Genomic DNA, 25,588 nt, shown 5'->3' with positions numbered 1-25,588 from the left:
CAAGCAAACAGAAGAAAAGAACACTAGTCCCACAATACTGTCGTCGGTGCGGTAAACAGAAATCACACCATAGGTTCGTTGGTCCAGAGAAGTAAGCTTTATTGAATACGCGTTTGCAAAGGTGGGTTCCTCCATGCGAGAAGGAACCCCGAATAATACTTGGCTACTTTCTTTTATACCCTAACTGTCCTCCCCCTCCTCCGAGGGCTTGGCTTACAATCTTCCTCTTATTATTTGACACATAAGCATTTTAGCATCAGCAGATGGCTAGCTTCTACCACTTCCCTATTCCTATGAGTTTGAGACATGTACACTCTCCTGAGGGCTTTCTTTTCCTAGGTTCTCTTCCACCTGCCTGGTGTTGTTCCCCTTTCACCTCTTACAATACTATTGCCAAATATTTAAGAAATCGGCTGAAAGATCTTACTTCTAGATTAAGGGAAGCAATGTTTCCAAATAAGTGGTTTAATGTTGAAACAAAAAAGAAGCTAAAGTGAACAATAGCTAGTTACATTCATTATTTTTAAACCAATGGGGATTGTTATTCATAAAATGAGCTGAATGATGTGAGTGAACAACTTTGTTTAACTGCAGAAAGCTATTTTTCATTCCCTAATTTGAATTTCAAACATCTGCTAATTAAGACTTTAACTATGGTTTTAATGAGCATGGTTCTTACTGTACAAATGGAATGTAATTGTACATTATTTCTGTCATGTAGATCTAACCAGAAGTTCCAGAAGATCAAGAAATTACAAAGTATGTCCGAGCTTCTACCAAATCTCATGTTGGCCACTGCCTGAGAAAAAAACTGAAGTAATCTAGAAGACAGTTTACTGATATGACCCATTGTGGGAGCCCTTACATTTGAGAAAAAAGATACAAAATACATAGAACATTTCATAAGCACAACATCATCACAAAGGATTCCCAGGGTAGAGATACGTAGTTGAAGAAGCTTACTAATAAGCTTCACTAACTAGGTATCTCTAACCTGGCAATATCAGTGTTTTGCGTTAGTGTTTAAAACTTGCATTACCAAATAATAGCATATTAAACAAATGAAATTTCATCACAGATCTCCAGAAATTCTGAACATGTTACAGACAGGAATTTGGTTAAATATTTTCTTCTTTTAAAAATACTATGATTTTCATAACTTGTCCAGCAGCATTCCAGAAATATCAGTAGGAAAGTATAACAATTAAAACTGTGTGACCAGATGATCCACTGCAGACTATGAGAAATAAGTTGTCATACTGATAAAGGAGAATGAAGGATGACCTCTGTTATTTCTGCTCTACTTCCCAGTCTCATGGGTATTCCACAGAACATTGTCCCTGGGCTGACATACACAAAAGTGTTCTGTCCAATTTTATACAAACCAACAAACAATAGATTCATAAAATAAGCACCAATATTCAGAGGAAATATCTGATCTCCATGCGTGTGCCCAGACAAAACTAAACTTATATCCGACCGAGCCTGAAGAGCCCATTTTGTTTTTTCATAAGAATTTTATTAGATTTAAGACAAAGACAAAAACTACAAAAAAGAAAGAAAATTCAAAAAGAAAAAAAAAGAAAACTAAAAAAGTGTGAAAACACAAGAGAAAAAAAAATTAGACGTTACATAAAGAGGTGACTTACAACTTTTAACAGCAAGGATATATAACAATCTTCCATAATCAATCCCTTACTCTATATTAAACCAAAATCACATTATTTCTATAAATCGTTCCATTGGCACAATATAAAAATCAGTAAATACAATTGATCCTTCCCCTTATTTTAAAAGAAGAATACACAAACACACACATATACCCCCACACACACACACACCTCCTAATCAACTTCCCCCAGCAAGATAACATTTATTTATTTCCTTCCTACTACTATTCTATACATTTCTGCCTACTATAATAAAGATCAAACTAAAAAGCATATGAATTGTCTGCCATTATAATTAATAATAAAACAATTATAATAACCTTAATCACATTAAGCCTAAAACCAAGGATTTATTATACTTTATTAATCTTAATCCAAATCATTAAAGATGAATGAAATCAAACAAGCCCTAAAAGCAATCCAGATAAATATTCTTAAACCCGTACCCCACTTGAAAGTAAACCAGAGCATTTACATATGCCCACAATACACACAGAGCTTTTTTCATAAAGAAATCAGACAGCCCAATTGCCCCCTTAAAAACTCCGACTTCTTGACTGAAAACCTCCCATACATAATAACCCCTCTTTTCCATAAAATTCCATCAAAAAATCAATTTCACTTATGACTTGCAACTCGATCTCCCCTTAAATTTTGTAAACTCAACTATCTGATCTTACCTAGCATTTCAGCAGAAGCCCCAATCTTGCTATTAGAAGAAACATTTCTATCGTTGTTAAGCTCTTCAATTTCTTCCACAACATCCCCAACCAGATGATACATTTATGAATGCCTTGCATAAAAACTTGACAGGAATCAAAAGGCATTGGTTTAAAGTTTCGATGGAAGTCAGAAAAAGTCTGATTGAAATCCTCCATGTCTCACACAGTGGATTATGGCGCCCCCTAGGTACTTAACCAGCGAAAGTGGGAGATAATAGAAAAATTCAGAAATGTGTTTACAGAAGTGAAAGTATGATAACAGGCAGTTCCCCAGGGAAAGTAGCAACAGAAAGCTGAAGATTCAAAACAGCAGATTCAACGTGTAGGTAAATGCTAAAATCTTCAAATTTAGCACAAAAATAATAACAGGAGATGATTACATACTCTCAACCTTCCTTAATATTTGGATGGAAAGCAAAATCCAAAACTTTAAAAGAAATTAATCACAAAAATAATGATAAGCACAAAGATAAAGCTGCTCCAGAAAACCAACAATGAAGGGGAAAAAATAATGAATGAATAACTTTATTGATTAGTCAAATGACCATATCAGAAAGTTGGGCATCAGCTGCTATAAGATATAAAATATAATACCATAAAACAGCTAAAATACAGTAAAATTAACTAAAATATACTATGGTGAGATAAAATACAATAAAATACAGTAGGGTAAAATAGAGATAAAATTGTAAGATAAAAATGCAAGATGTAATAAAACTAGTAATAAAATACAAAAACAATGTGAGTTTAAATGAATTCATCACCTTTACATGCCACCCCAATGCATTCTATAAATTTTGTTCTCAGTTGGACAGCCCTAACTATAAACTTAACAGTTCTATTGACCACATATGTATTTGTGCCCTGGAGGAAGGGCACAAAAAAAATAAATAAGAAGAATGATATAGCTTCCAAGACAGGTAAATGCTTCTAAAGAAAAGAAATAAGGATCTTCTGCTACAAGAAACAATGGTGTGAAAAACTTGAGCGTGCCAAAATTGTTAACAATATTATTTTCCATAAGATGAAGCAGAATGAGTTGGCAGCTGGTGAACTGTAGAACACAGTCACTATTTTCCATACGTGACGGGATCCTATGACCATCAAAGCATTAATAAAGAATACTATCTGCAAATTCAGCAGCCATCTCAATCTCGTCACCTCACGGGGGGAGGGATCTCATTTGCACTGAGGGTTTTTAGTTTGCATTTGGCACACTTTTATCATTCTCAGCTTTCTTTGTGATCCTGCATACTATTCTTTAATAAATCAGATACCTTTATGAACCTGTTCATGAGTCTGATGGTGTTTTAGGATAGGCAATCATTACATAAAGCTGAGAATCAAAACAAAAGTTATACCGTTAGCTCCTACCAAGAAAAATTCTTGTGAGGGAAAATAGTTAACGATGGCCGAGCCAACGGGTAAGAGCGAAGAACTGAACCTCACCCCGGAACCCTCGGGTTTCAGGCAGGATCCGAGTTCCAGACCTGTGGTGGAGGAGTCCGACGATGGGAGAGAACCAGAGCCGCCATCACCCAACAAATCGCCCGCAGAGTTGATTGCCTGGGAGACAGTGAAAGACTTGCATTGGTTCCCACTGACCCCAGACGTAGAGTTTACCAAGGTGTCAATGGGGAGACAGCCTAACACGCGGGGGGGGGGGGGAGGAATCTCAAACCCCTGAAAGGCTAAGAGTGGTAGAGGCAAAATTAGAATCGATGGAGTACATGCTAAGAACCTTGTATCTAGCGGGGGGGGGGGCAGCCGAGGCGCAAAGGAGATTCCAGCTCCGCACAATCATCCTCCATCCCCCCGCCTGGACCGCCGGCGGAGCGGGGATGAAGACAGCCCCAGGATGAATTCCCACCCCACAGAGTTCAACCACCAGTGCCCCTACCCCGTGGAGGGAGAAATGCGGTAACCGGGGCCACAACCACTCAAGTGGCAGCTGATTCAGCTCCAACAGGAGTGGGGGTGAAAGACTTTTCCTTCAAGTTTGATGGGGATCCAACCAGATTATCTTTCTTCCTCACTAACACTAAAAGTTACATGAAGCAGTTTGGACCATGCTTCCCTTCTGAAGAGGCTAAAATAACCGCCATTGCCACCAAGTTGAAGGGACGAGCAGCTGACTGGTATGTTCAATTAAGTGAGGCTGACTCCCCTGAGCTTCAGCACTTTGAAGACTTCTTGGGGGCGTTAAAGCTGCATTTTGAGGATCCTCTAGCCAGGGCAAGAGCTAAAAAGGCGTTGAAGGATCTTACCCAGGGGCAACTGTCTGTAGCTGATTATGCCCTGGAATTTAGGGCTTTAGCTGGGAAAATCCCCAACTGGTCGCAGTCAACCTTAATAGAACAGTTTAAAGAGGGGCTCAACCGGGACATCCTGCGGTGGGCGTTGTGTAGAGACGACTCAGAGTCATTGTATGAATGGATCTGTCTGGCCGGCAAGGCTGAGCACGCCCAGCAGACCTTCATGCAAGCCACACAACCTGAAAAACAACCAGCCACCATGAGGGGACCCCAAAGTACAGCGACTGCTGCCCGGCCAGGCTATAGAGCCTGGGAAGAGGAGAGAGATCGGTGCTATGCGAGGGGTCAGTGCCTCCAATGCAGAAAGGAAGGGCATCGAGCAACTGATTGCCCAAAAGCCAAGACTACAGCGCGAGCGGGCAAGCTGCTGGCCAAATCGCCACTCCGCTCATGGAGGATGACAATAGCAAAGGGAGCAGCCGACGCTGAGGAAGTAGCCTACTTTTCGGGAGAGGCTGAAGATGACTCTAAGGAGCTGGCGGGAAACGCCAGCCACCTGCCATGAAGGGTGCCTGCGGGCAGGTGGAGAGGGATGGGCGCGAGGATGCTATGGTGAATGCTGACTGTCCCACTTTAGCAGTAAAAGTGAAATTGGGTTCCCGCACAAAGACTACAGAAGTCTGGGCTTTGGTTGACTCTGGGTGCTCCAGGTGTCTGATTCACCCTGATCTGGTGGCTGCTTTGGACCTGCCTAGCTATCCCCTCCAGCAGCCTCTAATCTTCACACAGTCAGATGCTTCAACGGCGGGGGGGGGGGGCGGCAACCCATTTCACTGGAACTGTCACGATGCAAATGGGCAGCCACCGTGAGTCTCTAAAATTTGTAGTGGCACCTGTTGGCAATCCCCTGGTAATTCTGGGGATTCCCTGGTTGACCTATCGAAGCCCATATATAAACTGGGAACACAGAACTCTGACTTTTAAAGATGGGTTTTACCAAGCCCCTACAGCAGAGAGAGCTTCACGTGCGTGGGTTGGAAGGGCTGCAATTGCCATGCCGCACCTTAGTTTGGCACATTTAGAAGGCTTGCCTGATCGATACCAAGCCTTTGCAGACGTATTTGGGGAAATGGAAGCAGATCAGCTACCCCCCCCCCATTGAAACACTGACTGTGCAATAGAGTTGGTTCCCAACGCTCAGTTGCCCAAGCCGAAAATTTATCCAATGACTCAGAAAGACCTTGACGCATTGCGGGACTTTATTGACAAAAACCTGTCAAGGGGGTTTATTGAACCAGCAAATTCCCCAGTTGGCCAGTGAGTCAGCAAGCTTTGGCTGATGCCCAGGCTGCTTACAAGTTCCAAGCCGATAAACGCCGTTCTGTGCAACATGATTTCAAAATTGGGGATCAGGTTTATCTTTCTACCAAATTCATAAAGTCCCCACAGCCCTCGAAAAAGCTTGCTCCCAAGTTCATTGGTCCTTTCCCTATTGTTGGTCTTATCAATCCGGTTACTGTTAACTTGGACTTGCCTCACAATTTGAAACACTTGCACCCTGTTTTCCATTGCAGCCTGCTCAAGCCTGTTCACCAATCTTCCCACTGGCATCCCCGACCTCCTCCTCCTGCTCCAATCATGATTGACGGGCAACAACACTTTGAAGTCAAGGAGGTTGTTGATTCCCACAAGCTTCGAGGCACCCTCCAGTACCTGATCCACTGGAAACACTTTCCTCATCCTGAATGGGTGCCTGCTCGCCACGTTAACGCTCCTGCTTTAGTTAACCGTTTCCACTTAGCTTACCCTTGGAAGCCTTCGGGTTAGACTTTTCTTTCTTTGGGGGGGGCAGTATGTCATGTTCACTGTTTCAATGTGCACTGTACATCGTAACATTTCACATGCCATGGCGCTGATGTGCGTTTCTGTTTGGGAGGGAGCTGCTGTGAAACCTTGTACCAAGCTCTCTATCTATGCTCATTACAATGGAATGTGTTTGGGTTATGTGCTCTGTTCAAGGACGTTTCCCGCAGACCATCAGAAGCTGTTAGGAGCACCTGTGATTGTGAGCTTGGGAAGATTCTACGGGGGGAGGGATCTCATTTGCACCGAGGGTTTTTAGTTTGCATCTGGCGCGCTTTTATCATTCTCAGCTTTCTTTGTGATCTTGCATACTATTCTTTAATAAATCAGATACCTTTATGAACCTGTTCATGAGTCTGATGGTGTTTTAGGATAGGCAATCATTACACACAGTGATGTAGCGCAGATGTTTTCACCCCAGAGGATTGGATTCCAGAGAATGCCTGTCTCTGCTGGCTAGAATAATTTATGCTGTCAGTTGCATTGCCTATACCGGCACTCCCAAATCTTGGGTCTTCCAAATAAATTGGATTAGTACTCCCAGTCAGTACAATACCAGAACTGATACGGCTGGCTTACACTGTTCCATAAGCAGTAGCAAATATATTTCAGAGGATACAAATTCTAGGCAATGCTTCTTTTCAAAATGCTAGATTGTCCCATCTAATAGTAGGGCAACATCCTCTTGCACAACTGGGTGAACGGAACAAAGGAAATGGGTGGCTAGAGCCAAGGCAAGCAAATTCCAGTTTTCCAGTCAATTCCAGTTCTCCAGAAATCACCATGTTTCCTTTTCTATCCAACAGCAGGGCCAGCACTCACTGACTGGACTAGTCCATCAGGGAAGCTTTGGAAATCATCCCCAGATTTATAATATTATTAAGTTCTTTATTAGCATTTTATTTCTCTCTCTCATTCCATACCATACACATTAAATAAAAAATAATCTTTATAAGCCAGACAATATATCTGATCCATGACTTTAGATCTCTGCAAAGTTGAATACACTGTAACATGTTTTCTTCCAAAAAGGTTATTTTTAATTATTATTTCTGGCAGGCTGTGCTTTAGATTGAGCAAACCACTTAGGAATACGATTAATCTCTTACTGCAAATCTCTTTTTACTTAGCAGAGCTCATGAAACCAATGTCAGAAGACTATTCACTCCTACAGCTTTTTTGTTTCTCGTTATTAAAGCTTTATCATTATTCTTCCACTAGAACAACACATGGAGCTGCTGGAAATAACTGTATTTGCTCTACCAAGTAGTGCTAACTAGAAAGTAAAAGCTGTATTTTTTTTTTTAAAAATTCCAATTATTTAAAAACAGGAAAATAAATACATTACTGGCCACTGTGCTAGGCTATCGTTATCACTATGTTAACCACTGAATGTAGTAACTATTAACTTCTAAGAAAATAATTATACAATTCTGCATATAAAGTAATGAAATGCCTACACAAATAAGCAGCTGCACAGATAACAATTTCCTGTTCTTCTCTCCTTCTGTATTCTCCCATGCAGGAACAGATAAATTTCAATGAAGACTTCATCAGTACCTTTGCAGCTATACGGTTTTATCACTGCAAAGAATGGGAATTTTAGGTTTTCACACTATGTCCAGTTCTAATCCAACAACCTAAGAGATGGCTTTATACATGGACTTCACCAGATGGACAACACCAAAATCAGATTGACTACATCCTTTGCAGCCAAAGATGGCGGACATCTATATAGTCGGTAAAAATAAGACCTGGAGCTGACTGTAGTTCAGATCACGAACTTCTTCTTGCACAATTTAGGATCAGACTAAAGAGATTAGGGAAGACGCACAGATCAGCTAGATATGAGCTCACTAATATTCCTAAGGAATATGCAGTGGAGGTGAAGAATCGATTTAAGGGACTGGACTTAGTAGATAGGGTCCTGGAAGAACTATGGACAGGAGTTCACAACATTGTTCAGGAGGCAGCAACAAAATACATCCCAAAGAAAGAGAAAACCAAGAAGGCAAAATGGCTGTCTACTGAGACACTAGAAGTAGCCCAAGAAAGAAGGAAAGCAAAAGGCAACAGTGATAGGGGGAGATATGCCCAATTAAATGCAAAATTCCAGAGGTTAGCCAGAAGAGATAAGGAATTATTTTTAAACAAGCAATGCGCGGAAGTGGAGAAGACAATAGAATAGGAAGGACAAGAGACCTCTTCCAGAAAATTAGAAACATCGGAGGTAAATTCCAGGCCAAAATGGGTATGATCAAAACAAAGATGGCAAGGACCTAACAGAAGAAGAAGAGATCAAGAAAAGGTGGCAAGAATATACGGAAGATCTGTATAGGAAGGATAACAATATCGGGGATAGCTTTGATGGTGTGGTCAGTGAGCTAGAGCCAGACATCCTGAAGAGTGAGGTTGAATGAGCCTTAAGAAGCATTGCTAATAACAAGGCAGCAGGAGACAATGGCATCCCAGCTGAACTGTTCAAAACCTTGCAAGATGATGCTGTCAAGGTAATGCATGCTATATGCCAGCAAATTTGGAAAACACAAGAATGGCCATCAGATTGGAAAAAATCAACTTATATCTCCATACCAAAGAAGGGAAACACAAAGAATGTTCAAACTATCGAACAGTGGCACTCATTTCACATGCCAGTAAGGTAATGCTCAAGATCCTGCAAGGTAGACTTCAGCAATTCATGGACCGAGAATTGCCAGATGTACAAGCTGGGTTTAGAAAAGGCAGAGGAACTCGGGACCAAATTGCCAATATCCGCTGGATAATGGAAAAAGCCAGGGAGTTTCAGAAAAACATCTATTTCTGTTTTATTGACTATTCTAAAGCCTTTGACTGTGTGGACCATAACAAATTGTGGCAAGTTCTTAGCGGTATGGGGATACCAAGTCATCTTGTATGCCTCCGGAAGAATCTGTATAACGACCAAGTAGCAACAGTAAGAACAGACCACGGAACAACGGACTGGTTTAAGATTGGGAAAGGAGTATGGCAGGGCTATATACTCTCACCCTACCTATTCAACTTGTATGCAGAACACATCGTGCGACATGCTGGGCTTGAGGAATCCAAGGCTGGAGTTAAAATCGCTGCAAGAAACATTAACCATCTCAGATATGCAGATGATACCACTTTGATGGCTGAAAGCGAAGAGGAACTGAGGAGCCTTATGATGAAGGTGAAAGAAGAAAGTGAAAAAGCTGGCTTGCAGCTAAACCTCAAAAAAACCAAGATTATGGCAACCAGCTTGATTGATAACTGGCAAACAGAGGGAGGAAATGTAGAAGCAGTGAAAGACTTTGTATTTCTAGGTGTGAAGATTACTGCAGATGCTGACTGCAGTCAGGAAATCAGAAGACGCTTAATCCTTGGGAGAAGAGCAATGACAAATCTCGATAAAATAGTTAAGAGCAGAGACATCACACTGACAACAAAGGTCCGCATAGTCAAAGCAATGGTGTTCCCTGTAGTAACATATGGCTGCGAGAGCTGGACCATAAGGAAGGCTGAGAGAAGGAAGATTGATGCTTTTGAACTGTGGTGCTGGAGGAAAATTCTGAGAGTGCCTTGGACTGCCAGAAGATCAAAGAAGTCCATACTCCAGGAAATAAAGCCAGACTGCTCACTTGAGGGAATGATATTAAAGGCAAAACTGAAATACTTTGGCCACATCATGAGAAGACAGGACACCCTGGAGAAGATGCTGATGCTAGGGAGAGTGGAAGGCAAAAGGAAGAGGGGCCGACCAAGGGCAAGATGGATAGATGATATTCTAGAGGTGACGGACTTGTCCCTGGGGGAGCTGGGGGTGTTGATGACCGACAGGAAGCTCTGGCGTGGGCTGGTCCATGAAGTCACGAAGAGTTGGAAGTGACTAAACAAATAAACAACAAACCAGTTCTAAAAAACATTGTGATTAATATTTTTAAAATCTCCCAATTTGCCTCAAAGAAAAACAAGTATTACATTGGGGAGAAATGTATGTATGTATGTATGTATGTAAGCAATCTGCAAGGAGCTCCAACACTTTTATTTATTTCCATCAGCCGTCATTAAAGGCCTATTTCAGAGATGAACTGAGAATGTTTGTAAACAGGAAATAAAACTTCTCCAAGGATCCGATAATTAGCTTGCTGGTGACTTGACTGCCAGACTACTGTACGGTATCATTTTCTGATGCAGCCATCAGGTGTAAAGGCTTCTTTTTAAGAGTCGCAAGATTTATATTCCAAATTATACATCAATTTCTCTCACCAGACTCAAAAAGGGAGGGCTTTCCACTACCCAGCAGGACTATCTTCAGATAGTCACCTCTCTTTCTGCAGCTTGAGAAGGGCAATAAATCATATTTGTTACAGTAGAACAAAGGGCCATAGAAGTCATTAATTAGGTACTCCCATTCTGTTTAACACTTTGTCCGTGTGTCTTCAACCTCAGTTAACTAAAGAAACAGTACAGAAAATCAAAACACACACAAAAGCATCTGTTTCTGCAGCTTTGGTGCTTTCCTAGAAAGTAAATATTCCCTCAAAGTGAGCTCGACCCCTGGTGACTACAGGGTTGCAGCAATAGGCAATAATAGGAAACTTGCCTCTTCTGGAACTTTTTTTCACTTCCTTATATATTCTAATGTCCTTGGGTTTCCTGGAAGCCTCCTATCAATCAGGTCCGACATCGCCCAAACCCGGCTAAATACCGGTTTTCCCCAGAGCGATGCTCCAAAGTTTTTGCAGCATCCAGAACACAGCAACAGGTCTGTTGAGTAACCCTGTTTTCCCACGCTCACTGTGTGCTGGGCTTTTTCGCAAAGGCTGGGCATTACATTCAGTTCCATCAGTGTTTTTCAAACTTGGCCACTTTGAGATGTGTGGACTTCACTCCCAGAATTCCCCAGCCAGAATTCTGGGAGTTGAAGTCCCCACTTCTTAAAGTGGCCAAGTTTGAAAAACACCGAGTTCCATCAACGCAGCGCTCCTTTCCGCTCCAGGGGAAGCTCCTTTCTGGATCCGCGCCCAGCAAAAGCCTTCCCCCTCACGCACGAAATAATCGAAGGCCGAGCAAGCCACTCTCCCGGGAGAGATTACAAGGAAGGAGTATGCTTACCGGGGATCCAAATCCTACGGCCAGGAGCTGAAGCAAAACCAGAGGAAGCATGACAAGGCAGCAAAGCGAGGAAATGGGGGGGAAAAAAAACACGCCGCCGCTGGACGCACTCCGATCCACCAACCGCATGACGTGAGTCAGCTGACTGCTTCTCTAAAGTACAGGCCAATTCAGATTTCACTGAGAGGAGTGGCATGCATAATCATCATCTATTCATCTGATGCCTGCTGAGCTCAGCTACTTGCTGCCATTCAGAATAAGGGGGGTTCCTAGTTTCTGTTGTTCGTCTTCTCCCCACCCCTGCTCTTCACTTGAGGAGACACAATACTCCTGGGCAGGCTATGAGTTTCCCTGCTTGCAATGTTGGGGTGGTATCTGATAAACGCCCTGAAGAGCCAGAGAAAGCGAATGCGGCGCTCCGAGGGCGGAGAAAGGGCCCCTTTCCAATGCATTTCTCCTTAGCCCTTCAAAATTCCCGGCTCAGACCAGAGCGTATAGAGGAGAATAAAAAGGAGAATCGGGAATTAAAATGGAGGGGACCCCGCAGAGTAAAGCAAAAGCCAACAGTACACAGTATTCCTAGGCGGTCTCCCATGCAATTCCCAACCGGGCCCAACGCTGCGCAGTTTCCGAGATCAGATGACAGCGGGCACGTTCAGGGTGGTAGGCTGTAGACGTGGAAGTTCCTCATTTTCTCTCTCTCGAAGCTGAAGGAACGAATTCAGTTCACCATTACTACCTCAGGACTTTTTTTTTAACATGCTGCACCGGGCAATTTGCATTACCTTTATAGGGTGTACTATATCCTCAGTACAATGTGTACGCTCTACACGTTTGAAGGGAATTTAAGAAAAGCAATCTTTTCAAGTCAGTCTAGGGAGGGTAGGCATGCATGCATTTATTATCCTTTATTATTTTTACAAATAACTCAAGGCAGGGAACATACCTAATACTCCTTCTTCCTCCTATTTTCCCCACAACAGCAACCCTGTGAGAGGAGCTGGGCTGAGAGAGAGTGACTGGCCCAGGGTCACCCAGCCGGCCTTCATGCCTGAGGCGGGACTAGAACTCCCGGTCTCCTGGTTTCTAGCCCATTGCCTTAACCACTAGACAAAACTTCTATTATATATTAATGTTCCTTCTGTGTTACTGCTATCAGCCAGAAAAGACATATTTGCTTGGACATGCTTTGAACTGTTTTTATTAGCATATTCAGCTCTTGGGCATCTTTCATGTCACTTTTTTATGAATATTTATGAACATCTTTTATTTAATTTTATTCTTATTTTTAGTTTTCTTAGTCTTATTTTGATTATATTAGTACTTTTATCATTATTTTTAATAAAGAAATCAAATATTTGTGATCAAATTGGTAACAACATAACAATTATAAGACATTAACATGTTTCAATTAATAAAAAATTTCCAAAGTTATAGCACATTCTTTTCAGTTTTATAAGTCATATTGTTTTTATGTACAGAAAGATGAAAGACATTATGAACATATTTTAAAAAATCACAGAAGTAGCATATTATGAATAAACAATCCCCAAAGCCAAATGATAATACATTATTCAATAAGATATAAGAACAATTATTCTAAACACTGTCTTACAAAACAAACAAAAGTATTTCCAACTTTATTGAACAATTATTCAAAGTATTATAACCCTAATCATTTAATCAGATAACTAATACGGTTTTGGTATTAATGAATAATTGTAACAAAATATTTTTAAAAACGTGTTTATAGAAAACTGGTGTGCCAGTATTATGCTTTGTGAATTTGAGTTTTTAAAGTGCTGAAGTTCACAGGAATCTAACTTTTCTCTTTAACAATTCTATTAATCCTACTAATTGTAAGAGTTATTGTGACAATTACTACTCTGTGGAGAAACAGAGAATAAGACAGTTAAGTTGAGCAGCCACATAACGCACAACTTGCTAATGGGGCCTGCTGAACCATCAGCAACACATTCCTTGAATGGAATACAGTTTATGTTCAGGAACTGCTTTATACATATAAGATTATCAGCCAGATTTGCTACTTTCTTAACAAAAGCAGGGCAACAGAAGCAAGATGTTAGGCAAGATTTGCTACTTAAAATACATCTGAATTTTCTCAAGTACTGCAGATGTCCACATGAATTAACTACAAGCACCAGGATTCTTATTTAACATGGAAAGTGGGAATTCTGGCAGTGATAGTCCAACAGATCTGGAGAACACCCGGGAAGGAAAGGGTATCATAAACTTTTGTGGATCAGAGCCAGCTTCACAGAGTGCAAGAAATAGTCGGTGATCGTTTAAGTCAGCGTTTCTAAACACAGCAACTTTAAGATGTGTGGACTTCGACTCTCAGAATTCCCTAGCCAGATGCTGCCTGGGGAATTCTGGGAGTCGAAGTCCACACATCTTAAAAGTTGTCAAGTTTGAGAAATGCTGGCTTAAGTGAATAGATATATAAATACTATATAAATATAGTATATAATATAAATATAATATATTATAGATATTATCTAAACATACTATATAAATATATAATTTATATTTATATATCAATTATATGAAATATAAAATATCAATATCAAACTAGAGCCAGTTTGGTCTAGTGGTTAAGGTGCTGGGCTAGAAACCAGGAGGCTGAGAGTTCTAGTCCCGCCTTAGGCATGAAAGCCGGCTGGGTGGCCTTGGGCCAGTCCCTCTCTCAGCCCAACTCACCTCACAGGGTTGCTGTCCTGGGGAAAATAGGAGGAGGAAGGAGTATTAGGTATGAGTTATTTGTAATAATAAAGGCGAGATATTAAATAAATAAATACAAAAAGAACATTTATGTTTGTGCGCGCTTGTTTTCAAAACACGGTCAAGCCTTCTCTGTTCCTTCTTCGTGGAAAAGCGGAGGGCAAGAAAAATGCATTCTTCCGATATAGAAGATGGAAAAGGTTGTTTACGGCAAGGCTAGTTTTCTTCCACGCTAGCTTGCTCGCGAAATTCAACTCCTAAAATACCCGACGATGCCGCCTATTCCGGATTCCGTGGCAATCCTCCTACGCCGGATCCCTCGATCAAACTTCAGCTGCCCGCGGGGCCGACCTGGTTTCCCTCCATCTGCTTCTCCAAAAAATGGGCGACGTTCCCAGCGCGCGCCAGGAGGAGGGCTCCAACTGCACGTCAATCCTTCGGGGTCCCCGCCTGGTTCTCGAGTGGGACGGGGAGGCTCAACTTTTTTCCCGTCTTCCTCTTGCTACGTGGTGTCCGGTTGTGCTCGAAGCCAGGAGCGATGTGGAGGCGCCGACTGCTCCTGGGCGCTCTCTGCCTCCTCTGGGCCGGGGCGGGGGCTCAGTACGAGCGCTACAGCTTCAGGAGTTTCCCGCGCGACGAGCTGATGCCCTTGGAGTCCGCCTACCGCTACGGCCTGGACCAGTACAGCAACGAGAATTGGCCCGAGAGCGTGAGCTACCTGGAGATGAGCCTGCGGCTCTACCGCCTCCTGCGGGACAGCGAGGCTTTCTGTCACCTCAACTGCAGCTCCGTCCGCACGGAGGAAGAGAAGGAGGCCGGCGCGGACCCCCGGGGGCTTCTCCCGCCCGACCGCTTCGACGGCTTCCCCGAGCTGCGCTACTTCAGTGACACGCTGCGCAGAGCGCAGTGCCTGAAACGCTGCAAGCAAGGGCTGCCGGCCTTCCGCCAGTCTCAGCCCAGCCGGGAAGTGCTGGAGGAGTTCCAGCGCCGCGAGCCCTACAAGTTCCTGCAGTTCGCCTACTTCAAGGTAGCCAGCCCGCTCTGGCCAGCCTTCCTCGGCTCGGCCCGCTGCCTCGTTCCCTCCCTTTTCGGCGTCCCCCTTCTTCCAAAGTCTGTATGAAATCCGGATCTTTCGTTCCGCTCACTGGGATGAGGACTCTCTCTTCTGCGCCAGTGTACTTGGGTTTTTTAATATCTTCCTTTCCAGCTGGTTTGATATTCTCTCCGTGGGTTATGTTTGGGGCTGGCAGAAGTCAACAGGTGATGTTTTCCCTAACCTTACATCATCTCTGGATGGAAAAGGTTTATCTAGTTATTTTTGTCTGTTATGCGTTTAGATGTTAGGGACAAGATGTATAAATAGGGACAATCATAGTTCATGCTAAATCATCTATAAACGTTACCTGAAAGGAAGTCTTGTGACACCTCCCCCTCCAGCAAACGTTTACAATGGAAAGGTCATCTTAGAGTCAAATGGGTCTTCCTTTCAGGTAAATGCAACATTTATCTATCATCCACCTCCAATTTCATGCTTGTATTTTACTTTTTACTGAAAAGCTTTAGAACTTTCTACTAAATGATGGATTAATGTTCTGAAACAGTGTTTCTCAGCCTCAGCAACTTTAAGATGTGTGGACTTCTTTGCCAAAATTCCCACGCTGGCTGGGGAATTCTGGGAATTGAATTCCATACATCTTAAAGTTGTTGAGGTTGAGAAACACTGTTCTGAACAAATAAATTCACCTCCATGCACATTTCTTTTCCTGCATGTCATGCTGCAGCCTTGTACATGTCACTGTCAAACTTGGAACTTCTCAGACTTTATGGTCTCTTAGGCTCATCAATTCCTTGTCCTTAATCCTTCAGCCAATTGTTATTTTTCTGTTGTTCTAGTGTTACAAAAATAAAATTAAATGATAGTTATATATGCCAGCCTTCCCAACTTGCAGCCTTCCAGTGTGTTGGACTACCCATTTATGTGTTGGCTAATGGCTGTGGGAATTCTGGGAGTTGTAGCCCATCATATGAATTAGTGGAGAGACCCAAGTCCACCCTTCGCTATGGAGATTCACTGGGTGACTCTGGACCAGCCAGTGTCTGTCAGCCTATCTTATTCCATTGTATGTAATTATTGTCTGTCTGTCTGTCTATCCGTCTACACTTATTGGTAGGCTATGTGTGCTGCCTTGAGTTCCTAGCAGTAACATGGCATATAACTCTAAAAAAAAGCACAAGGCTGGAGGCAGCAGCATCCACAAGGAGGCAAGGGGAGGGTCAGACTGACAAAAGCAGTGTCACTGTGCAAGCCCTGCCCCTTTTCTATGGGCATCATGATGTCACAAGCACACCCGAAAGAGGCAGGGGTTGCAGCATGATGACACAACATTCCTTTGAGCCTGAAGAAAGCCATGAGATCCTGCAAATGCTGCTGGTTGGAAGAGGCTGATATATGTGCTGAACTGAATGTATTAGAAGAAGGTGTTTCCCTAAAGTTAAACCTCATACCTAATGGCCAGTATATGCTTCTTATCCTACATTTCTATTATCTGCTCATCATTATGATTTTTTAAAATAGCATTACATACTATTTTCCAATTTTCCAAATTCCTTATTTGGAGGTCAGATGTTTTTTCACAATTTACTACTAATTATGTTCAAAGCAGTTTAATTTTTCATTGCTGCCATTGTGTTCTACTTTTCTCCCCTTCACATACCCTTATTGTTACTCAGTTTCAGTTTCTAGAATTTTCCACCTATCTCATTGCCTGCCTTAATCCCTTTCCCAATCCCAGAGAAATCCTTGATTTCACTCACTGCAAATTGTTTATTAAGATGAAAATAAATACATTTTACTATATTTTAACTAAACATCTTTTATATATGTTGTGAAATGAAAGTATAAAACATTTCATATTTTAAAAATTGGTTCTGTAATATATATTTTTCTAATCCTTTTTGACCAGGCAAACAATTTTCCAAAAGCTATTGCAGCCGCACATACATTTCTTCTGAAACATCCGGATGATGAGATGATGAAAAGGAATATGGCATACTACAAAAGCATGCCTGATGCTGAAGACTATATTAAAGATTTGGAAATAAAATTATATGAGGTACAGTTTCTACCAATGTTTCTGAACATTTCTGATAATATTCTGTAAAAATATGTAAAAATAATAATTTTACATATTTTTTCATTTTCATTTCTTAATAATAATAATAGTTTTATTGTTAAAAATGCCAGATTTTAGCCCCTTGAGAATCCTTCACATTTAATTTATCAATATCAAAGTATTGGTAGAAAGTGAACCCTTTAATACAGGACTTTATTAGAAGACCCCATAAATCTAAGACTGTAGACGTTTCATGGCAAAAAAAATATAGGCAGTTGATAAGGTAGGTGTAATGGTTGCCTAATCCCAAATACTCAGTCTCACAAGCCAGGGCTTAAAGATAACTGATTTATTAAAGGAATAGTAGGCAAATACAGAGAAAGCTGAGAATGAGCCAAAGCGTGCGAAATACAAACTAAATACCCTCGCTTCAAACCCAATCCCGCCCCTCACCCCACCATAGTAACCACCCCCTCCCAGGTGTTGGCAACCGTCACCCATCGGCCTGGGAAAGCAACCTTGAAGACATGTCATAACCCAAACATACATTCCTGCAGAACAGCAAGGAGATTACAGCCTGGCACGGCTGAAATTCCCCTCCCCGCAAATGACAGACACGGAACAGGAAAGTGACATGTGAAACATTACGATGTATTCAAACCATTGGAACGATGAACATGACAGTAGGTGTCAGAGGAATGTCCTATTTGGATCTGCTGCCTGAGAAGAACAGGGAGTTAAGCAAAGCAAAGCTTCGGTTTAGTGTGCTCATAGCAATGTGGTCTTAAATCAGGCCATTCAAATAAAATCTTTGCCACATTCTTTCAGTTTCTTCTCTTATCTCTCAGACTCTCTTTGTCAGGGCAGTAAGGGCCTACAATGGAGAAAACTGGAGGACCTCAATTTCAGACATGGAACTGGCACTTCCTGATTTCTACAAAGCCTATGACGAGTGTACAGCCGCCTGTGAAGGCTCCCGGGAGATCACAGATTTTAAGGAGTTTTATCTGTCTATCGCAGGTGGGTGGTCAGTTGTATTCTAAAGTGAGCAAAGGGTTTCTTGAAAGAATCCTTATTCTCTAAATTCCAGACCCTGTATGTGCTTTATGATTCCTTGATACTAATCAGTTTTCAGCCAATGGGGAGAGGAGGAGTGTGGGAATAAGAGGTAACGATGAAGTGATATTGGGAATAAGTGAAATAATGGAGTGAAGTGATGATCAAATAATGATTCATGTTTGATATAAATCTGGTTATTCAGGTGATCATACAGATGGAAAAAAAGTTTGTTCAAAGCATAAATGAGGCAAACATGGTACAGTATATATTTTAGTATTTTAGATTTAATTAAATTAGGGGATAAAACCAAGTTTTGGCTGCACGTGGAAAATAGGAACTTCCATCTATCCCTTTCTGACATAAAAGAAGCCTAAAGAAAATATTTGTAATCACCTGTTACATTCTTTGAGAGACATTCTGCTTATCAACAAAACTGTTCTTTTTCTCTCTGTTTTGTTTCATTCTACCTATTTAGTGTATACATTGTATGAAGTCGTCCTACAATATGATGACACATTACTCACAAGGCCTATAGTTGTAATGCCTGTAAATCTAGATTAGGGGGGGGGGGAAAGTCAGCCAAGAAATGAATCTGTGAAAACAAGTTTGACTGAAAGTGGGACCAAAATCATAGTAATTATGCATGTAATGTTTAAATACCTACTTCATTATTGGAAATACAGTTATATTAGTATACAAGCAGTTTACACTGTTAGTATGAGTTAACAACATGGTATGTGTAAATATGTCAGAAACAATTTTTGTAAAGCAAAGATGCTGTAGAGCAGGAAGGATTGAATGAAGAAGCTACAGCAGGCTTAACTCTCCCTATTTCTGTGTTTTAGATTCCTGTGCTCAAGTTTGTGGGGAAAGCCTCGTGAGAGATAATTTGGAGGGGTGAAACAGCAATCTGAGAAAAAAATTAAAGCTCCCATTTCACTCAGTAATATTACTTTGTCTGAATTTTTCTTTTTTCAAATACTACATTCTCCAGCTCTCTGTAAAATATGTACACAGAACACTTAGAATACTTTCTATGTCCAGATATCGTAACAATGTTGAATATTTTCCTGCCTGCTTGAATTGCCATGAAACACAAACAATGTATATTCTTATACATCCCTTTTAGACCTGTGCATAGTGAGTCTGCTGCATCTCATGGTATTGCCTCACTCCAGACCATTGCAGTGCTCAAATTTGAGGAGAAACCTTAACTTGGAAAAACAGATCTCTTTGCCTCAAATTGAAATATTTGAAATGAGCCAAACTAATCAGCCAGAAAGGGGTAGTTCAGCAGAAAGAGACCTCTGTTTTAGCATCTGGATCAAAAGAAGATGAATCAGAACAGTTCTTTGAAACTGCACAGTCCTGACACATTCACAATGATTTCTAATAGTTAAACTAATGATGATTTGTACTAGGAATTTATCACACTAGGGTCAAGTGTGATTTTGAGAATGTATGCTGCACTTACTTATTAAGTATTCTATATAATGGATTTTTTTTCCTCCCAGAAATTAAACAGTACCATATCCCACTGACTTTCAAGCCTCAAGTGTTGAACTTCTTTTGAATTCAGAGTATTGGTTTTTACAGTCAACCTGCCATCTTCTAAGTTGTATTAGTAAACTGAATAATGTTCAGACTTTTTTTTTTTAGATCACTATACCGAAGTTCTTCAGTGCAAACTGAGATGTGATATTGATCTGACACCTGTCATAGGGGGCTACGTTGTGGAAAAATTTGTGGCAACTATGTATCATTACTTGCAATTTGCCTATTATAAGTGTAAGTTAAGAGTTTTGTTCTCAGCTGAAACTGACCATAGCAAAGGTGTCCAGATGAAGAGCTAAAAGGCCAAGATGCAACTGAAGCCTCCTCTTTTTGTTTATGCATAAACATTACATGCATGTCCGAAATGGCAGGGCTTCAACTGTGCAATCATGCCCACCATCTTGGCTGCTCCTGGTGGGAGGGGACACAAATGTGGGTGTTCTCTGTGGAGTCTCCACACCTATGGAATAACTGGCCTACAGAGATGATTCCCCCCTATATTCATGGCCTTCCAAAAGTTTGTTAAGGCCTGTTTATTTCAGAAACATAAGGCAGATGTTGATGTCATGAATCTGGATTAGTTTCTATTAACTTATTTGTTGTAATTAATGTAAGATTGTGCTATTTATTACTCTGTGTTATTTATATATTATTAGTATATATTGCTATTTTTACATGCTATGGGCAGTGCTGGGCTTCAGGGTTTAGTGACTGTGGTCTAGACAACAGATTTCCTGACGTTTCACTGGCAACTGTAGCTGGCATCTTCAGAGGCAAGGTAGTCTGCTATGCAGGCCACGGGCAACTGAGCAGGGACTGATTGGGTTCCTGTCTTTATAGCCAGGTGCCCTGACTGCTGATTGATCCAAGCTGGTTTCCGGTTGATGCAGGTTTGTGTGGGCTGGTGTCATGAGTAATGATGGCGAGCAGGAAGGGGCTCCCATCCAGGGAGGAAAACGCATGCGTAGTACTGAGGAATTAAGCAGCCATTCAAAGAGACACAGATCAGGCCCACCTTAGCTTTTGGGGTTTATATGTCTGGGTTTTTCCCACACTTATTCAGTTTGTTAGGATTCTGTTTATGTAGCAGTAATAAACACTAGAGAACTACTCCTCGTCTCAGTGTGATTCTCACTATTAAGACAGCTGGTCTCTGATTGTGCCCGATCCTGAGTGGTTGTTTTGATTGGTCGAAATCTGTTGTCTGGACCACGGTCACTAAATCCTGAAGCCCAACACTGCCCAACAGATACCGGCTATGAAAAAAATAGTTTTGCCCAGCAGTTGAGTTATATCTTCTGCACCACGATGATATACCTGTAGTAGATACTCCCTCTGATTTTCCTAAAGACTCTAATCAGATCACTATGAAAAGAATGCTCATTTTGCTTTGTATCTTACAAAGAGATGATCTACAATGATATCATTATTTCTTATACATGAAGAATATCCACAATTACTTTCTGAGAGGAGATATTAGCACTGGCTTCATCTATATACAGAAGAATTTGTATCACCATTATCTTAAAGAAGTAGAAAAGGCTGAAGAAAAAAGAAGACTTATCTCATAATTCTGGTTTTAAGGCTCATATGGGATATTTGTTTTTAATACTGTAAATTGGAATTTTTTAGTTGGGAATATGCACATGCACCACATATGCACTCCTACCACGCATACACATTTCAACCACGAAATCTGATTTCAAATCAAAGTGCTAACAAAATATTACATTTATACATTATATGTTGTTACAACAATACCCTTCTGAGAAGCTGACTTGGTTTTGTTATCTATTTCATTCAGTGAATGATTTGAAGAATGCAGCTCCATGTGTTGCTAGTTACATGCTTTTTGACCAGAAAGATGAAGTGATGAAACAGAATCTTGTCTATTACCAGTATCATAAAGATAAGTGGGAACTTACAGATGAAGATTTCCAGCCTAGAGCTGTAAGTAAATGTTGCCCTACTGCAATCTAGAGGGAAAAGTGGCACATTCTGTTTTAGCTGAGATAGAGTGATCAGAAGCCCTTGATATACAGTACCAGAACAGGCTTATTTTTTTCATGCTTGCTGTGTTGACCCTGAGACTTTAAACAGTGTTTGGTTTCTAATATGACACAGAGTTTTGCTCCTCTTTTTCTAGGAAGCTATTCGGTATTACAACATCACAACACTTCAGAAAGAAATGTATGAATTTGCTAAAGAGTATGTGATGGATGATGATGAAGTAAGTAAAGCAGACTAAAGCAAAATTAATGCTTTGAAAAGAAACTAAGGGCCAGGTCTAATGTGTTGGTAATGAAACCGCCTTGCTTTTTCTGGTTCTGGTTTTTGCTTTTAAGAACTGCCTGACATGTTGAAATTAAGGAGGGAGGTTTTTGCATCTCTCCAGGCCTACTTTATGCTTATTGTGTACATGTCAGTCTCCCATTAAAGGCAGAGAAGTGGAGCCTGAAAATGATACACATTATAATACTATGTAACTAAACAAGAATAACTTCCAATAATCCCTGGATATATCCAAGATGACATAAGAAAAAGTGCCTCTTTTGCCATGAAAATTGCTATTTTTTCTTGCCATTTTGCTTTTCCTGCTCCCTATTTCATTTATGGGCTGCTTTCTCTCAAGTTGTGTGCCTAGCCTTTCAGAGGGTTTTACATTTGAAAGTTTCAGATAAATTTAAAAAAATAAGATATCCTTCGCAACATTTCACAGTTTTGCGAAATTACAAACCTAAAAGAAGAAATAAGAGCAGCAACCTGCCTAATCAGCTGTGATCCCGTCATTGCTTACTATGCAATTGTAATAGAGATTCCAAGAGATTAATTTTGCCTTCAGTAGCCCTAGGCATTTGCAGGTTCCAAAGTAAAGGGCTAGAGAAATCCCACATTCAAATTAACAAAGAAATCCAGGGTTTGGCAAATCTCTGAGAAAAGCTCACCTGCCTCAGGAAATAGCCCAACTTTGCCTGCTTTTGAATCTTTATCAGTAGATGCATCAGAAAAATCAGTGGATGCAGAAACTTTGCACAGAAATAAGCAAAAATTATCAACTGATACAGTTCAGTCATTAAAAGCAGTAACAGAGAGCAGTAAAAAGATAGCAGCCAGTGAAAGAACTTATAATTCCTTGATCAGCCTTCAGTCACATTTTATTGAAAGTGGATAACTATTTTTAAAGCATTTTTAAAATTTAATATCTTTATTTTTTTTAACAAAACAATCTTTCATCTTAAAAAGATTTTTTTTAAAAAAAATTAAAAGTACAAATATAAACTCATGAGGAAAAATTATATTTTATACTTATCAACAGTCACTGGGTTACCAATGAATTCGCTACCATGATATGAACAATACCAGATATTATTGTAAGATATGACAATCTCTGCCATAGTAACACATATTGCTGCATCCTTTGATTAGTAGAAAATACTGCCTCTTCCAAAGATAGATCACAAATTTGAAAGTGGATAACTATGCCTTAGCATGTTATTATTATTTTATTATTATTATTAGATTTTTATCCCACCTTTTTTATCAATAACTCAAGGCGGTGAACATGCCTATATTCCTGCCTCCTATTTTCCCCACAACAACCACCCTGTGAGGTGAATTGGGCTGAGAGAGAGTGACTGGCCCAAAGTCACCCAGCCGGCTACCGTGCCTAAGGTGGGACTAGAACTCTCGGTCTCCTGGTTTTTTAGCCCAGCACCTTAACCACTACACCAAACTGGCTCTCCTAGTGTTAATTTCAATTCTATTATTTATTTTCTTTTTCTTTTTAATAGTATTGTCTCAAAAGCTAAACTATTTAAATGTTAACATGTATTCTGTGATAATATATCATAGGGTGAAGTAATAGAATACCTTGATGAACTCCTGGAAGTGGAAGATGGAACACAGTGACTTTTAACAACTAAAGAACTTTAAGAAGTGAATATTCACCATTGCTCCTAAGTATCTCCATGCAACATCTTTAGCTCAGGTTTAGAAATACCTCAGGTCTGTATTAAGCTTCATCAGATGTCACCTGACTCACCCTTAAAGTTTTCTACCATGCCATGTACTTGGATCTTCTTTTTCTTTATTTCCTTTTTTGTAAAATGTGGAACCTTTGGGGCATTTTTCTCTAGTCATTCTGCTCAGCAAAGCCATCATGATTCAGATGAAGTACAACTGGGATTTTGACAGAATGGGAGACACAGATCTTTGTAATTTGTTCTGAATGAGAACAGTTTTCAAATGAAGAATAGGATATAAATCCTTCAAATAAATAAAATAAGACAGAGCTCTACAATTTTAAATGATGCTTTATGTATTATACCATACAGTGTGTTTTAAAAAACTCTGAGTCTTAAGCCACAGGGACTTACTCTGAAATAGCTGAAGTCACAGTGCTATACTGTACATACTTATCTAGAAGTCATTCAGAATTCAGAGCTTTTTTCTAAGTAGAGATCCATAGAATTGCACTCTAAATTGGCTATAATGAGAGTTCAGAGAAGAAAGCCTGTTGAAGATTGTGATTTTAGTGAATCTAAAAGATACCACAAATTTCTCTTATAAAATGTTCATGTAGTTTAACACCTAAAGCTTTAGCCATAGAAGAAAAGTAAGATAGCTGGCTAGCTATAGTTTTGGATTTGAGTTTAAACAAAACTACTATAATTCATTGTCTGCATCCAGTAATTAATATAATTACAAAGAGCTAAACTTTAGAACAGTAGCTATATCAGATGAGTTTGTGCATTAACCAGATTCAGGCCTTAGAAGAACTAATTTCTGGTTATTTTTTTTCTGACTAAAGCTGTGTATGCACAACCTTCTTAACAAGTTAACTAAGGCAAACAGATCACTACCACTAGATGGCAGGAAAGGATTCTTATGCCTTATCTCTGTATCTGATGATATTCCAGATTTTTGCAGCCCAGATATGATAGCCCTGATATAACATATGACACTAAATAACCACATAGGCTGGATTCATACAGCACGGTACAGCAAAATATGGTTGGTCAGTTTGTAGTTTAATGTTATGTTACTGACACAACCATTATATCTAAAGTATGGATTTGTGAATGTTGCTAGTGGCAAGTATGGATTGTAAAACATATTTCAGATGTTATATTAACTTAAAAATCAGCCATTATTTTCAGCAGAATATTCCTGTGACCTATCTTCAGAAACTAGCAATATAAAAATTACAATCCATACTGAGCCTTGTTTGTTATGAGGATCTGTGGGGGCATGGGAGGTGATTTTTCGAAGAGATTTCACAACACTGAAGGGGGAAAAGTTAGGATTTCTCTCCCCAGTAGTGATCAACTTTCCTTGCTATGTCCCTGTGCAGAATTTAAAATAATGCCCACTGATGTCAGTGAAAACTAATTTAAACCCTTATCATAGCAAGGGGATTTGAGGACAGATAAAGCAAACATGAAGAATGCAGGGCCGCAACTGGGGGGGCCAAGCTGGGCATGTGCCCCGGG

General features: G+C 40.5%; 3 protein-coding genes across 3 annotated transcripts in view; 1 reads left to right on the top strand and 2 right to left on the bottom strand.

Annotated features, from left to right (window-relative positions):
• GLB1 (galactosidase beta 1) overlaps positions 1-11,734 on the bottom strand; it is a 53,167-nt gene extending 41,433 nt beyond the window's left edge. The window contains exon 1 of the mRNA XM_063304126.1: positions 11,629-11,734. Within this exon, the coding sequence (XP_063160196.1) occupies positions 11,629-11,679 (51 nt within the window). The 5' untranslated portion in view covers positions 11,680-11,734. The remainder of the gene's footprint in view (positions 1-11,628) is intronic.
• Positions 1,255-3,927, bottom strand: TMPPE (transmembrane protein with metallophosphoesterase domain). The gene is given in 5 exon segments (XM_063301837.1): positions 1,255-1,497; positions 3,272-3,284; positions 3,286-3,376; positions 3,379-3,553; positions 3,883-3,927. Coding segments are annotated over 5 exon segments (567 nt in total).
• A 2,948-nt stretch (positions 11,735-14,682) lies between the features above and the next one.
• CRTAP (cartilage associated protein) lies at positions 14,683-24,397 on the top strand. The gene is made up of 7 exons (XM_063304125.1): positions 14,683-15,397; positions 17,334-17,483; positions 18,332-18,503; positions 20,202-20,330; positions 21,901-22,046; positions 22,243-22,326; positions 23,949-24,397. The coding sequence occupies exons 1-7, from the start codon at positions 14,909-14,911 to the stop codon at positions 24,003-24,005; spliced, it is 1,227 nt and encodes a 408-aa protein (XP_063160195.1). The 5' UTR covers positions 14,683-14,908; the 3' UTR covers positions 24,006-24,397.
• Positions 24,398-25,588: the final 1,191 nt, after the last annotated feature.

The sequence above is a fragment of the Candoia aspera genome, chromosome 4, assembly GCF_035149785.1.
Source record: "Candoia aspera isolate rCanAsp1 chromosome 4, rCanAsp1.hap2, whole genome shotgun sequence".
Lineage (NCBI taxonomy): Eukaryota > Metazoa > Chordata > Lepidosauria > Squamata > Boidae > Candoia > Candoia aspera.
The sequence above is the reverse complement of the archived record's forward strand: the minus strand, read 5'-3'. Positions and strand labels throughout refer to the sequence as shown.

Bases quoted from the DNA above. Each gene is read 5' to 3' on its own strand.
- CRTAP (XM_063304125.1), top strand. From the start codon at position 14,909: ATGTGGAGGCGCCGACTGCTCCTGGGCGCTCTCTGCCTCCTCTGGGCC. The intron at 17,484-18,331 runs GTACAGTTTCTA...CTTATCTCTCAG, and splicing joins TGGAAATAAAATTATATGAG to ACTCTCTTTGTCAGGGCAGT. The intron at 20,331-21,900 runs GTAAGTTAAGAG...TATTTCATTCAG, and splicing joins GCAATTTGCCTATTATAAGT to TGAATGATTTGAAGAATGCA.